At 35.9% G+C, this 17558-nt stretch overlaps 1 protein-coding gene across 1 annotated transcript; it reads left to right on the forward strand.

The window, feature by feature from the left end:
* Nucleotides 1-9971: 9971 nt before the first annotated feature.
* Nucleotides 9972-16469, forward strand: LOC121873887 (KRR1 small subunit processome component homolog). Its single transcript, XM_042377761.1, has 6 exons — nucleotides 9972-10079; nucleotides 12004-12221; nucleotides 12742-12927; nucleotides 13234-13398; nucleotides 14746-14847; nucleotides 15942-16469. Exons 2-6 carry the CDS (start codon nucleotides 12024-12026, stop codon nucleotides 16302-16304), a joined length of 1014 nt encoding a protein of 337 aa, XP_042233695.1. The 5' UTR covers nucleotides 9972-10079; nucleotides 12004-12023; the 3' UTR covers nucleotides 16305-16469.
* The last annotated feature ends 1089 nt before the right edge of the window (nucleotides 16470-17558 follow it).

A 17558-nucleotide genomic window follows, 5' to 3' on the forward strand; every position in this document is an offset into this window, starting at 1 on the left:
AAATAATCAATACATCTTGTTCATTACTAAGACACACACTCACATATGAAGACAACATCCCTCCCCCCAACAGCGATGACTTCACCTGCAGAAGCTGTGTGTCGTCTGGAGGAATTAGACGTGTTAATATTTACAAGAGGAAGTTGGTGATGGCTGGCTGTGTGTTTGTGGACTTTATTAGGGTGAGTGTTATACTTATTTGTTGTCACGAGAGTAAGAAGGAATTAATTTGTTTTATGTATGACTTGGTGTGTGTGTGTGTGTGTGTGTGTGTGTGTGTGTGTGTGTGTGTGTGTGACGTCAGGCTCATTTTAGCTGATGCAATGAATTTTAGTCGATGTGACCAAGGGAAGGGGGGAGACTAGCTTATGTATAGGTCACGAGGTTTAGGTACATACATACATACATACATACATACATGTTCATGGGTAGAGGTAGTGTACGTCCCGCAAAAAAAATGAATAGAAAACTTGTATGTTCCAGTAAAATCATGAGGGGTCGATACGTTTTATACAATAATTTATGAGTATTACTATTAAACACGCGACGGTATAGACTAAATTATGCACGCGCGCACACACACATACAGACACACATCGCTACAAGACACCCTGGACAGGCTACAGGCATGGACTATGGAGAACAAGGTCACCATCAATCACACCAAAACCGTAGTCATGCACTTCAATACCGCCACCACTCCAGTGCAAGCTAAAGCAGTTACAGTGGGTGCCCATTCTCTCCAATTAGTGCAGTCTGCCAAACTCCTGGGGGTAACTATAGACCACAAACTGGACTGGAAGGCCAATGTAAACAACACAATCAAGGCAGCCTCGTACCGACTCTACATGCTACGACGACTCAGGTCACTTGGGGCACCCATGCCAGAGCTGAGGACTATCTACAACGCATTTATTCTCCCCAAATTAACGTATGCGTTACCAGCCTGGTCGTCTTCTCTCAACTCAACCCAAACGTCAGCTAGAAAAGGTACAGAAGAGGGCCTGCAGAATCATGCCCGGCGCAGACTACTCCGGCTACAGCAACGCTCTCTCCACCCTGGAAATGCCATCCCTCAGTGACCTCCACCACCACGCATTAGCTGGATTTGACAGTGGGCTACTGCACCATCCTCGTCATCGCCACCTCCTGCCACCGGCAGTCCCCCGCCCACCTCTCGCAGTCCGCCACTACAACAAAATTCAGCCCATAAGAGCCCACACTGATAAATATAAGAACAGCACTATCCCATCTATTATTAAAATAATAAACAACTCCTGATTCATGTACTGTACAGTCCTGTAAATGTATTGAATGTATATTATTATGTCTAAATCACATGTAAGCTCGTATATTTTCAGCCACCGGCTGCAACTCTATTAATAAACCGTTCATTATTATTATTATTATTATTATTATTATTATTATTATTATTATTATTATTGTTTATTATTTTTACACACACACACACACACACACACACACACACACACACACAATTCTCGATACCACCTCTCCTGTTCTGGGTCAGGGGTTTAAAATAAGCCCCTTAAATATTATGATAACAAGAATTTATGAACAAGAATTTCCACATTCAACTTTATGGTAAAAAAAATTCTTGTCAATAATCGAGGTCTTGTTGAACGTGTTTCGACATGTATGGCTTGAAAAAATTACCACGAACAAGACCACTAGCCTATAATATTTAATCAGTTCACTTGAAATAATGTAGTCCAACTTAACCAAAAGTACACAAGGATGGATAGACTATACTGTAGGTTTGGTACGTTCGTGGCGTCTGAAACCTATTGATGATTAGTTCGCAGTTCTTTTCCAACATAATATACCGGTACGTATTGATTGTGTCTTGTTTTAGCGTAAACACCGAAGGCTAACACTGGACAATGTCAACACCAGTTCAGCCTCTAGTAACCCTCACATGCCCCGGGATCCTCAAAGCTTCTTATCTTTATTTTCCCTTGGACTGAGGTCAAGAGAACCTGCTGAATTACGAAAGATTCTCAAGTGAAATGACGACGCTATTTTCGCCGCAATCTTTGTACTTTTATTAATCAAGATGAGCCACTCTGATGAGCTTCCTTCTTACCAATTAGGGGAAATTTTTACTTGGGGAAACTTTAAGAAATTCGAACACCGAGTTAGACTTTGCTACAATCTTGTCGTCTGAAGTTGTAAGAGGGATGTAAAACAAGAAGAGCAGTAGGAACTTTTAGGGCCAAACACTGAGGGTGATACGTATGGAAGATAAGTTTTAACACAAACTCTTAACTCTTTTAACGACGATGTTTTAACTCATTGACGATGATGCTTTAACCCTTTGACGAAGATATTTGAACCCTATGGCGATGATTTAACTCTTTAACGATGACGATTTAACCCTTTAACGATGGTTTTTAACCTTATAATGAAGATGTTTTAACCCTTGACGACGTTTTAACCCTTTAACCATTGTTTTAACCCTTTGATGATGATGATTTAATCCTACGATGAATATATTTTAACCCTTTCACGACGTTGTTTTAACCCTTTTATGTCGATGTTTTTAACCCTTTTACGACGACGATTTAACCCTTCAGGATTACAAGGGTTAAACCAAAAATCCGTGTTTAACCTCACTTTAATTTTTCCCTACTGTACACGCCTATAATAATACAGGTGGATACTTATTAAAGGGATATAGACTACAAGTACATATTATTAAAGAGATAAACAACAAAATAGTCCCTTCATGAATGGTTGCACTTAATTTACATACCTATGACCTAAGACATCCCCAGTCGCTACACTTCACTCTCATACAATATACAGTATATATATTCAGTACGAACACTAATCAACGGAATTTTTTGGCACAGCACATGTGGGACCTACAGTATATAAACCACGTTCTTGGCTAAATGAAAATACATAGAAATAAAAATAAATATAAAGTACAATTCATATCGCCACTTTCTAACTTACAGGGTTATTAGTCATAATGGGTATACACTAACGTGACTAATTTTGAAGTTTATGATGTAATATAATTATGGCAAACGTATACAGAACATCTATGAAAATAAAATAAATTATTTTTGACTAAAACTAATATCAGAAACAGCTACAACTATGTGCGTGTGTTTTATTGTGGTTATATCCCGGCTCAAATCTATCATTAGAATAAAAATAAATAGTCCTATATTATAGTCATATGCCTATAAACAAACCTAATACAATTTGCAAACCTTACAGTACAGCTAAACCTTAACCTGCCCAGACTAAAAGGTAGATATACAGGTATATTATTAACAAAGAAATTTAGGGGTGTATAAAATATTGTACTGGTCCGAGATAATGACGATCTTGCTTTGTTCGAGTAATTTCTCTATTAAAATGAGAAGATGCCCAAGTTAATGTTGTTTACTTTCTAATCTGCACCGGCTGTACAAATATTTACTTCATTTTCAAACTACCTCACCAAACCAAAGTTCAATTATCACTTTAACGAAAAGATAATATGAATGTTACCAAACCAAAAAATATTTAGATCCCTAATCTATCACTAGCACTTATCTTCTTCTAAACTGCTAAACTTTGCACCTTTCCAGTCACACATCTGTAGTTATTTAATATTTTGCACCATTAAAATACTGAAAATTAAATGCAAAAGAAATCTCTAAGTGCCTATCTATAAAATTAGAGGATAAAACGCATAAATACTAGCAAGGAAGCTACTGCATTACAGGCTTCGACAAGATTGAAAATACGATAGGCTACCGCACTGTATCATTACTGGCCCTGGGTCTGGAACAAGTCCAACAAACACGAAAGAATTTGGTGTTTGCCTTAACACTGATCTAATGTCATGTCTTTTTTCAATACGTTATATATTCTTGTTTAAAAACTTAAAGAATAGTTACAGCTGCGTTGTCGGTACCCTATACGGCTATACCCTGAAGTGTATATACTTCATCGACAAAACCTTGCTGCACTTGGCTTCCAGAAGTTCAGAGTTCTGTCAATTTTATTGCTTATCTACCATCTTGGTCTTTATCCCCAACCGAAGGCTTTTTCACACCTCAACTCTACTGTTGCTCCCAGCTTTGTGTCTAAATTACTGGTGAAGATCACGGCACCACTACATGTACTGTACATCATGAGACACTATATAACTTACCTAACCTAACCTAACTTCACATGCATCGCGATGATGGTGCACGGTAATAACAAGTGCCAGCATTATTCAACCCAAAGCTTTCCTATACTAAGGCTAAACATGGTTAGATATTTTTCAAATATACACTGAACTTTCATAGTAAAATATACATCGGAACATAGCAGATAGATCCATCAGTGTATACTGTGAAATTATTATAATTCTAGATGTTTAGGCTGGTGTAAATGTCACGTTTAAAGTTCACACACCACTAGGCACGTTTTGTTTCCACCTTAATTTACCAAAGTTTATCCCTGTCAGGATGGAATATGAATTACTAGTCTCTAATCTACCTACCGGAAACCACATAGCAGTTCATGAGTCAGGTAAGTCTTAAATTAAAGAGATTCAATCCTCTCTGTCTAGTATTATCATAGGTTCCTTACTCAGGCAGCTACTGTCACTGCTTATAGTGATTATGAGAGGCGTAAGTATAAGGCTTGGAGTAGCTGTCATTGTAATTGATTCTATATAGTGTAACTGCTCCAAGCCTGGTACTGTATATACCAAAATGTGAACTTATATTAAACACTAGCAGAAACGCCGCCTTCCGGGCGGCTCATTCGCTAGGCCATGGTAGGACGCCACCCTCTGGGAGGCTCCACATTGTCTCACTGTTCAGTCCCCAAAACTTCTTCTTCCATCAATAGTTCATTAACGGTGTATGTAAGTTCCACCATGTTTTTCACTACAACGGTACAGCAAAGTATATTTTTTTTGCATTAAACTTATTATTTTATTGTTTAATCATCACTACATATATCACTACCCACCATCACTACATATAACACCATCCATCATCACTACAGATCGGTAAAATAATTTCCGAGATTCTCGTGCGGACACACAAACAAATAATCAAATAAACAGACAGACAGACTTCTTTGTTATATATATATATATATATATATATATATATATATATATATATATATATATATATATATATATATATATATATATATATATATATATATATATATATATATATATATATATATATATATATATATATATATATATATATATATATAATGTTGTCTATTTTTGGGGTCAGATATGATGAAAATATTAATATTAGATTAAAGTAACCAATGAATTCTTACCTTCCCTAACCAATAAAATAGTTTGGTTGGGTTTGGCTTGGTTGGTTCGCTTTTCTATTGTCATGAATGGTTCGTTCATGTCTGTCCCTTTAAACTACACGCACCTTTGCCCTATTTTTCTATTTATTAACATTCAGTATCTCTATTAGAAGCAAGGACAGGGAAATTTACCGAGGTGTACTATATATCTCCCAAAGTTAAAGCTCCACGTCAGACGCATCATTACTTTTCGCTATTTAAAAGTCTCCCTGATTTTTTTCACGATATGCAAATCTCGTGGAGGAGAAAGAAGTGCGTGTATAGACCATTTATCAAGCTGTCTACACTAACAAAACCAAACGTATAACTTATTGATCTCTGTTAACGTTTTGGCTTGATTTGATGTAGTTAGTTCGTGTGTTCTGCTTTACACGTCGTCTTTACCCAGCATTTAATTCCCCCCTTGGTCACCATTACTGGATATCATTCTAAGCAATAAAACAAATACACCACTTAAGCTCTCATCAACACACATCAAGATAATTATAAAGTATCAAATGTAAACTAACCATTTACACAAATATTGTTATCGTTGTGGTAGAAAATCATATACCTAAAAAAAATATAGTGTGTAAATAAGGGCATATGGCACGATCATATTCTAGAACATTCGACTCGTATGAAACAATTTTTTATTACTTACCTTAATATACTGGTGTTTTTTTCTTCACTTCACTTTTTCTTAATATTTTTCAATCGTCTATAGTTATAAACATTTTCTGGATCTGGCGGAATATTTAAGAACTGATAGTGCGCTCTTTTTTTTTTCTACCACCGCCAAGCGCCAGCCTTTTAACTCGGACCAGCAAGTCGTTCTTTAAATTGACTTCCTCGTTAAACACTCTTAATTACACAAGAATAACGCTCAAGCCTATATTTTCAATGTCAAGTTAGTGAACGGCTTATTAACACAGTTTCACAGGTGACGAGAAATGGCTAATCACGCATGCGCACTTCCTTTTCCGGCAATCGAAACTTCGCACTGACGCTGAATCGCTAATAGTCTCGTCAGGGCAAGTAGATCATGCCAAAGACTAAGAAAAGACGGGAAACCTCACGCATAAACAACACAACTAGGTGTAATATTTTCTCAGAGCGAACAGCGCGCCATCTATTGAACGCACTACCAAGTACCTTTCTCAACAAGGTGCTGAATAATAATGTTTTCATAAAATTAGTCCGCTTTTAAATACGCACGTTTTAAATCATATTTATTAACTATATACAATTATCAGCAGGATAACAAAGTGTTTTTCACATATTTATTTATATATACTGTATATATTTGTATTTAGCGGTCGTGGGCGGATTCCGATTGTCATATTCAATGTGTAAACTAGCAGACGACGCGCTCCACACTAGCGACATCTATCCGCCGCACTACCAAATTTGTGCGTTCGTTCGTGTGTTAACCATTACTTGTGAATGTCTGAGCTCTCCCGTCTTATTATAGTCTTTCATCATGCATAGCAGCATGAGGCGCCCGTGATTATTATTGCCACCGCATGTTTATTAATTTGCTTATAAAACCATTCACCCTTTTGCTTCAGTCTGTTTTCCTCATCTGACAAAAAAAATTGATTTTTACGAGTTCCTCGGTTTATAGTAAATTAATAGTTAAAGAGCCATCGGAACGGAACAAACTCTAGCCAACTTCATAGTCTTGAAAAAATACATTGATTAATAAAAAGGCACATTGCGCCCAAGAAAAGGTTAAATAATAATTCAATAAATACTAAAGTAATATTTGTCTTTTAATTACTTTCTTCATTGATCAATTGTTTCAATATTTCCCACAATTAAAGCTGAATGGAGTATCAAAGTTCTCTGCAATGTATCCTGTCAACATTTTTTTTATAATTACAAGGAATATTTAATTAATTATCTTATCGTATTTCCCTTGACACATATTCTTGTTTACATATTTTCCTTAATTTTTCGTCACTTATCTTGGTGAGATTACAAGACACTTGGTTCGCCACCGTTTACCAAGAGTCGCTATTACATTCTAAACCGATTATTCCATTTAAACTCTATAAACAGTCAACTTTTATTACAGAAGCAGCTACAAAGGTTACTAGAAAGTTACAAAGGAACTAAACATTATAAATCCGACAGTATTTTTCCCCGAACTTGACAGTATCGAAAGAGATATTTTCAGCTTAAAATAATTTTAAATTCCTCAAAGATTCTTAGATTTGTTAAACTATGAAATCAAGTAACAAGTAGCCTGTACCGCCAAATATATTTGTCATTATTAGCAGGCCTAATTGGTTTTATTACACCATTTTCCAGCAATTTTATAATCCTGGATTAAGCTTGGCTGACTAATAGAACTTTTAATTTACATCATCAGGAATTTTAAACTAATTTTGTGAAAGCAGAGAAATTAGAATAGATAGCAGATTAGCGGTGACATGTGGATGCTTACTTTCCAATTTAAACAAAACTCATCTGGATTTGTAGGATAGCGGTAATACATAGTTAACGGGTGGTCACTTTTGAACACACTACATACATATGATGAAATATGCCGTACGTACGTGTTGACTTTGCTAGCGAGCAATGAAATAATCAAAAGCAATCGTTTTAGCAATATCATTTCGGGCCAATGATTTGACCTAATTTGTCTCACTAAATATTTACCGTCGCAAAACAAAAATGATAACATTTTGGCAGCCTCACCAAATGTTGATCAGTAATTGGATGTGTCAAGCAATAGAACGTATTAGCAGGTGGTGACAAGTGTGTTGACATGTGTCGCATCACATGCATCACGTGACCACTGACTGATGCACACCGAGGTCCTGTAATGCAGACACCTGTCGAAAAGCAATCATCATTTCTCGTGGCAAATATTGCCGCGATTGCAGCCATCATTTCTTGTTGTAAACATTACTATGATTGCAGGGAGGTCAGAAGTTTGATTCAGCAAACATCCTCTTTCATTAGCAATTTCCTATTAACCTCATTGACGCACAGGTGACAGTAGAGACCTGATGGTCTACCACACATTCACTGCCACAACTGTGTAAATATCTACACTCGTTTTATATCTCTCCACCCTTCTCTTCACATTATTTACTCATTCCTTTTTCTCATCGTTAGTTACTTCATTCATGATATAATGACCTTGGTGAGCACATTATCAAGAACGTAACGTTGCACGGTTGCAGTACGATTGCATAAGAGCAAGAAATCTGAAGATAATGTCGCTGCCTGGGGAAGCTGTCCATATTAACATTATAACCTCAAGGTCAAAGTTAAAGCCAAATCACGACTGAGGAGTGGTCCATAAGCAAGGAGTCTTGCCCCCCCCCCCCCCTAAAAAAAGATAAATAAATAAATAAAGTAGCATGAACACCCTCTTCTCCTATCCATCATTTATAAACCTGCGAACAGTATGTTGATCTCAATAATGATACTGCTTCACTTCGCCTGTGGCATGCCACCGGTATTTTCCGTCTTGCCGTCATTATACAAGTCCGTAAAGCCAGCGAACTCAACATGTACATTCAGTCCCCATATTTGGTTGCACGACAGCATTTTTTTTTTTTTTGAGGAACTAACGGCATTCCCAAACTGTATGTTACGTTTTTATTTTTCCTGTTACCATTCATTTTACCTGTATACCCCGTGTAGATGTCTGCTGTCATATCTGTCCAGAATTCCATGTTCTCATTAACTAAATTTTAAATTAGAGTCGTAGAACTGCAACAGAAAATGAACTTTCATTAATAAAAAGTTAGGTTAGGTCAGACTAGGTTTGGTTATTACTCATACAAATACCTCATGTTGGTATATAAAATATTAGCCTAATAACTAAAATAATGTTTGCTTCCTTAAGATTTTTTGTCTGTTGCTGTTGTGAAGCGTCCATCTTAAACACTTGATCATAAACTGTCCAATTTAATGTACAGGTATCTCACACTAGAAAGTTTACCTTCCCTTGTTTGTGTATTCCCCTAATGGTGCTACTATAGCGTGTGGTCTACATGATATTTAGGTTAGGTTAAGTTAGCTTAAGTTAGGTTAGATTAGGTAAGGTTAGGTTAGATTAGGTAAGGTTATGTTATATTATGTTATGCTATACTAAAGATATACTTATGCAGTATACCGCATAATACCGTATTACTATTAAATTACAGTAACATTATTTAAAGGTACGAGTTATAGTCATAGGCTATTGATTTATACTTACCTCCTGTTACACCCAGCACCATAGATATTGCAACCAATGGAACTTTTGGCACACTGATAATATAATATTATGTATATTAATATCCTGAAGAGTATCAAACATATTAATATAATTTGCTTGAAGGTAACCAATAGGACTCATTCATTAAATTACTGATATATGAGTACCGACCAAAATTTAAATAAAGGGAAATCGAGCACAGATCAAACGTTCAAGAAATTATTCCAATATTATTTTTTGTAACTTTAATACAGAGTGGTACGTGAAATATTAATGCTATTTATCTTATATAATAATTTTGTTTTCTAAAAATTTTCTTCGTGTTTTTATTAACTTATAAATTGTGCTATTTTTTTAGAAGCAACAGGATAGTTTAGTACTGCAAGAGTTCATGTAAAGTCTTCACAAACTATCACAACATTAACACCCATGTGGAGGAGAAGGGACCATCTGTTGTCTATAAACGTGTATTAACAACAGAAACAGAGACTTTTCTTATATTATTAAGAAAATAAAGGTATAATGCATTGAAATATAAGTGGATCTACGTAGTAATCGGAGTTAATTTTACTCAAATGGATAAGAAGCGGGATTTGCCAACACAAGAAATGCTATCGATACACGGACCGACTAATTACCCAAATGTAGCCAAATGAAGTCAAATAATGGTCCTACATGAATAAATCGGACTGCCAATCACTTCTCGACTAGTATTTGGTGTCACAAAGTAAAAAAAAATTGGTAAACTTAATTTAATCTGAGTTGAGTTGGGTTAGGTTAGGTTAGGTACATGCACTTGATCTATTAACTCAGATTAAATTAAGTTTACCAATTTTTTTTACTTTGTGACACCAAATACTAGTCAAGAAGTGATTGGCAGTCCGATTTATTCATCTAGGACCATTATTTGACTTCATTCCGGCTATATTTGGCTACATTTGGGTAATTAGTTGGACCCATCGATACGTGATATTCCTGTATACAGCTAATGTAGATACTGTACTGGAGATTTTTGCCTGCATTTGCTGTCATTAGTAGAATTTTAATTAGCAGAAGATATATTTCCCAAAGTGTATATTATATTAGGGGCACCCCCTTTGTAATTGAAGTAATTCTGATGTTCTGTCTGGTGCACCTGTAATTGTACCAGTTGAATACTGTACAGTATATGCCAAATTACCTCAGTCATTTGGTAAATGTATGTCAATATTTTGTTTCTCTTAGTTTGAATTTATCCCTGTGAAGTGGAACAAACAGCAGTGCTTGGTGGTTAGGTAGTGCTGTATTCTGGAGCATGGTCCTGTGATAACCAGCAACATTAGAAAATATCCTACTGATGATTACAGTGATACTGGAAGAAAGTTTTGTACATGAACAACAATCTGCGTAATATTATATATGAGATTTTTCTGGTCTGAACCCGTCTACATGCTACAGTACCTATCAGCGAGCACCACTGATAGGTGTTGTAGCATGTTTATATTTCATACCTCCACACATGAAGAATCAACAGCTTTAAAAAAATTTTGTACAGTAGAAGAATTTTGCTAACTTTCTTACTAAATTCAGGTATTTCTGTTGGTAGTGAATGTTTTGCCATGACCGGCTAAGTTCCTACTAATGCTCTGAATAACTAGATACTTTCTGTTTAATATGACGGGGGGGGTCTGCCTCCTGGATAGGAAGTTAGGTAGGTTTCTTTGGTTGGTTAGATCAGGTTCTAGTAAATGTCGCCTTTTTTATAATGATAACTTTCCATACACAACGATCGACTCACGGCTAAATAAATGCCAAATGCCACCAGAGTCATGGTCAAATATAGTTCTTGCGCTGTTCACCAGAAATGGATGACGAGCCAATCAGAGCACACTCTTGGTAAAATAGCATCAGCAGGAACTTAGCCGGTGACGGTAAAATATCCACTGTCATTTCTGTTTTAACCCTGCAAAATTTCATAAGAATTTTTTTTTTCCAATGAACTTAACTGTAGATTGGTTAAGGTTAGTTCATAAACTTACAATCTTAAAAAAAAATTGTGGGGGTCTAACAAAAGTACTGTACCTCTATTGTGGCAATTTTCTCCCAAACAGTATTTCATACACACCAACTCTCTCACAGTGGAACAACTTATCAGCTGCTGCTACATTATATGATTTATAAGAGATAAAGTAAACCAACCTAGCCTACCTACTTAATGTAACTCTAAAGGAAACTGTATATAACCCAACCTAATGTAACCTTCACTTCTAATTATTTTTCTCCAAAAAATAATAACTAAATCACACCGGGAACTTGAAAACTTCATGAAAATTTTATCAGTGGGGTATACTGTATTTAACAATATTAGCAGTATAATACACTTAGCTGGGATACCTGGCTTTGTAGACACTCTTAAAAAACTGAATCATTCCATATGAATTAAATTGCCCTAACTTTTTCAGGTGAAGTTCTAATCAGCAAAATGTCAGATCATGACGATGAAAAAGAAGAATTGCCCAAAGGACCAGTGGAAAATGCCTGGTCCATAAAAATTCCTGATTTTAAAAAAGGTGAAATGAAGAGCCATCTGCTGGAGGAAAGTTCATTTTCTGTTCTCTTTCCAAAATACCGCGAGAAATACCTTAAGGAGTGTTGGCCTGTACTGCAAAAAACAATGACAGTGAGTATGGATTTTTAACTGATATTTTAATATACTGTACAGTACTGTACTGTGAACTACAATAACTTTATATTGAATAATTATATATTGATATATTACAAAGTTTTATTTATTAATTTGAACCCATTTGATAAGAAACTGTTCCTCGGTACACTAGATGGGTGACCAGTCTTGATTTACCTTTGGCCTCGTATACAGTATTTCAGTTACTGATATAAGTACATGATTTTAATTATTTATTGTCTTGTGTATGTGGGTGGGGCTGTGGTTAGGGCTTTTATTTCCAAAAAGTCAATCTGGCTTATGTTCCTCATCACCATACAGTATTTTGTTTTTCTCAGAAGATAAGAATTACTCCAGGAAATCCCATTTTATAACAGGAATTAGAACCAATATGCCATCAAATCTACTGATTTCAACCCCAGCCCTTTCCCTCAACAGTAATTTCTAGCTCTTAATATACAATTAGAGTACAGGGTAACTATATTTAAAAAAATAAGAATTTTATTTTCCTTTACAGGAGTATGGAATCAAAGCTGAATTGGATCTCATAGAAGGACGAATGACAGTTTTGACAACAAGGAAGACTTGGGATCCATATGCTATTATAAAAGCTCGGGACATCATTGTACTGTTGGGAAGATCAGTTCCTGTTGAGCAGGCTGTCAAGGTTCTTAATGATGGTGTTACACATGAGGTTGTCAAGGTAATTTACTATATCCCATATTGTTTTTTATTATTTTGTAAAACGAATTTAGCCTTTCTTTAGGTTGTATTATGGAACTGTCTATAAGTTCTGTAGATTTGAGGACTTGGGTAAAAGGTCACCGAAGGAAATTCGTTCTGTAGATTTGAGGACTTGGGTAAAAGGTCACCGAAGGAAATTCAAGTTTTTGCCCAGATTTTTCTTGATAAATGTCAGATAAAATTATTACATTCACTTAAAATACTAAAGACAATGTTCTCTCCAGCACAGAAAACTACCTAAAATTTTTATTTAACGTTTTCACAGATCCGCAACATGGTCCGTAACAAAGACAGATTTGTGAAGCGGAGACAAAGATTAATTGGTGCAAATGGCACTACTCTGAAGGCTCTTGAACTGCTTACAAACTGCTATGTGCTGATTCAGGGTGCAACTGTTGCTGCCATTGGACCTCACAAAGGAGTTCTGCAGGTTGGAATTTGATATTAGTTTTCTTATTTGTACTAATGGGATTTGAATCTCTTATGTTTATCCTGGCTAGAATCAAGCAGTACTGATCCTCCCCAATGTTCTTATCAATCATTTTAACTGTTGTATTGTATTTTATATTTAGAAAGAAAGGTAAAGCAGGAAATATAAATTTTGTGCAATATCTTTTCAGCAATCCCATCTGTTTTTATAGACATTGTTGATGAAGTTATGAAATTTTCCTGGAATTCCGCATTATTTCATACTCGGAATTTACCCCCAGACCCGGAAAAAAAATGGAAAGATTTTCCGGAATTTTGAAGACTTACGCATTACAGTACTGTATTTTTTGGGGGTGCTGGTGGTAGAGTGGTACCGCTCTTGCCTTTGCAAGCAAGATGGCACGGGTTCGATTCCCGGGCCGGTGGAAGTTGTTCGGACATACTTCCTAGCCCCCATTAGTCCCTGTTCACCTAGCAGTAAAGTAGGTACCTGGTGTAAATCAAAAGTTGCGAATTCGTATTCAGGGACAAGCTGTTGGAGCTTCCAATAACTTGATGACATAAAAACCATTGACTCTTCAGGCTTCTATGCCCTTGACTCTTCAGGCTTCTACACCCTTAATTCAAGAGACATAAAGGCAAGCATGAACTTAGCATGCTTCCCTGTTGGGCACTGTAAACGCTTCTGTGCTTCACCTTACACAAGGATGTAGGGGAGTGCCCCCCCAAAAAAAAAGTACTGTATTTCATTCTCAGAATTTGCTCCCAGACCTGGAAAATATGAGGAGAGCTTTCAGGAGTTTTTTCAGAAATTTTCAGAAAATGCGCCAGTTTTTCAACATCGAAAACTTGTTCACAGACCTGAAATTAAGAGAATTTTTCTGGAAAAAATTCCGAGCCAATTTCAATTCCGGGTTTTGGAGGGTTCCGGTTAATGGAGATGTTACTTATAAAATCATTATATACTATAGCATATGTATTAACATTTTTACTGAAATATGGAATTGTAGACATTATTTAATGACAGGAATACAGTAATTGGAATTTTATGATATATGTACAGTCTGTGGATTGATAAAGTTGAGAAATATGAATATGTGAAGAAATGAAGGTTATCTCAGCAAACATACAGTAATGGGGACAATAGAAAAAAATAGAAACAGAAAAGACAGAAAGACATTAAAAGGGAACTAAGAATGATATTAGGAAAACTGTAATCCTTATAATGATATAATGGACCTTCTCAACCTCCACATTGTCCTCTGAACGACTGCTCTATAGGTTTAAGTACACAAATGCATTACAAAACTTGGTGTTATTATTTTAATGAACTCACATTTATCCCCAGGTTATACGTGTAGTGACTGACACTATGAAAAACATCCATCCTGTGTATCTGCTGAAGGCTCTCATGATCAAGAGACAGTTAATGCAAGACCAAAATACTAAGGTAAGAATGAGGTGGATAGTGCAAGACCCAAAAGTTTTGATTTGTTTGTTGGGCATTTTTTACAAGGTGATGTACATTAGAATAACAGATGTTTCAAAGTGTGAAACCAGTGTACAGACAATATAATGATGGAAATACATACATTAACATCTTGTCCATCCTTCAATATGTTTTTGTTTATGTTTTTGTGAATTTGTTTATTGGTCTGCATATAAACATATACTGCATACTGTAAAAACTGAATACCGTACCAGATATTCCAAATAAGAAACTTTTCTATGACTCGTGGAGCCATTTTTTGTAGTTTAGTCTTGCTTTAGAGCATGTTTGGTATCATCCTTGTCTGACCACTTGATGTAATGTTGACATAAAAAGGGAGCAGTTCACAGATTTATTTTTGTTCTAGTAAATTAGTTGGCCATGTTATAATTCATGCAATTCTACATTAAAAAAGATTTTTAAACATTTTAAGTACTGGTACAACTAACTCATTCAGAAATATTTGTGAAGTCCTGGAATGTAATCTTGCATTACTGTACAATACAGGAGTGATGAGAAAAAAATGCCCGAACTGGAATTGCTTCAAACAAATACCTTGGCAATTGTGAAGCATGAGAATAGCGAACACAGGCTGACACCAACTATACTCATGTAAACCTAAAGAACCAAGTCTAACTACTCTCATATATTAGAATACATGACTTTCCCAGCCTAACCTAACATCTCGGTTATGTAGCCTCCAATTTGCCCAGTCGGTAATTCCCAGCTAAGTAGCCACTTCCAATTATTAAAGTATTACCCTTCTTATCATTTTTGTTCTTACTTTCAGAAGTCTTAATATCGTCTACTATACTGTACAGTATACTGTACTTAATAAGGATTATACAGTATACATATAGCTTCCTCCATGTTCTATACTGTAAATGGTTATATTTTCTTCACTCTTGCAACCCTTTACTATGTTATTACAAGGTGATTGGAATTACGAACAAACACTCTTCATTCATTCATATTACTGTAGAAAAAAATGTGCTCTGCTATGATGATCTTTCCAGACATATTCTTAAATGTGGTTATATTTTTTTCCTCAATAGGATGGAGATTGGTCAAGATTCATACCCAACTTTACAGCCAAAAACGTTCAGAGGAAGAAACCAAAGGTGAAGAAGATTAAGAAGCCCTATACTCCATTCCCACCTGCTCCAACAGAGAGGAAGATTGACAAACAAATGGCAGAGGGCAAGTTCTTTATTGACCAAGAAGAAAAGAAAGTATCTAAGAGAAAGAGACCCACAGAAGAAAAGAAGAAAGAGAATGCTGATAAACAGAAGGAAAAGCGAGCTAAAGCATTTGTGGCGCCTGAGGAACCAAAGTACAAGCCAAACACACCCAACCTAAATTCCGAAGTTGACATTAATTCACTAAAAAAGAAATTGAAGAAGAGAAAGAACAACTGATCTGGAAATGCCTCTTGGATTTAACAGTTATGTATTGTTAGCAAGAGTGTTATCATATGTTGTCATGCCCCTTTCCTTCCATTTCATCATTTTGCAAAGTATTTGTTGTATAAGTTTGCCTTCTGTCTTGTAGAGAAGATGTAATAAATAATTTGATATTTAAAACATTTGTTATTTATTATTTTTATTGACCATACAGTACAGTATCTGAAAACCATACAAATTGTTCTGACACAATGTTTTTAGTTTTATTAACCCAAACAGCCATACCCTGATTTCCCCTCATTTAAACTACTGCATGTACTTGAAAAATAAAACTATGAACTAGTATAGAATGGCTGATGACTTAACTTTATAATTGATTTGTCAATAAGACCTCTGTAAAGTGTGTTGGAAGAGACTAGTTAGTCTCTATGTTGTGTAATTTAAAGTTTGGGGATGTAATACCAGGAGGTTTAGGGTGGTGCAATATAGTCATCTGAGGATCCTTAAGAGAAATACAAAACTTTGTAGTCAGTAACTTTATCTATGACATTGTGTTGCTAATATACTGTACAGTGATTATACATGTTCACTCATAGGAGATGATGTCAACCAGATCATCTCCATCAAGTCTACCATTAATTCAGGCTCTAGATTCTGAGAGCTAATACCTGAAAGGCCCAGGATAAGATCACTAAGCTAACTTCAGCACTGATCACCCAGGTAGCAGAACTCTGTGACAGTTCAGGGATATACAGTATCCCCAATTTTAAGTTTCTTCAGCCTTGCTAAAGCTATATGATTACCTATATAGCAAGCAGCATCCTGCAAACTGCCACTTAAACCATGTCACTTCATAAGTACACACTGCATATTATTGAATTGCCTTTACAGACACCACATGGCTGCTTTCTACTTTCCACCATGGATCCCTCAACCGGGCCATGTCATTAATCAATACTTTTGTTTTTTCTACATTCACTCGCAGACCCATCGACTTTATTCCATACAACAACCCCAAGGGCAGACCAAAAGTTATGTGATAATGCCTCTGGCACCATGATAAATAGAAGGGAACTTAAGACAGATTCTTAGTGAACACCTACTTTCATCTCAATATCCTTACTTTCCTAGCCAATTGCTCTCACAGTGGTTTTTAAGCCCTCATATAAATGCAGTAGCAAAGACACTCCTCGATCCCTAACTTTCTCATTGCCCACAAATACAAAGTACAACTTTCTCTCCATCCCTAGATATTTCTCTTGTAGTTGA

Source organism: Homarus americanus, unplaced genomic scaffold (assembly GCF_018991925.1).
Source record: "Homarus americanus isolate GMGI-L3 unplaced genomic scaffold, GMGI_Hamer_2.0 scaffold25827, whole genome shotgun sequence".
Taxonomy (NCBI): domain Eukaryota; kingdom Metazoa; phylum Arthropoda; class Malacostraca; order Decapoda; family Nephropidae; genus Homarus; species Homarus americanus.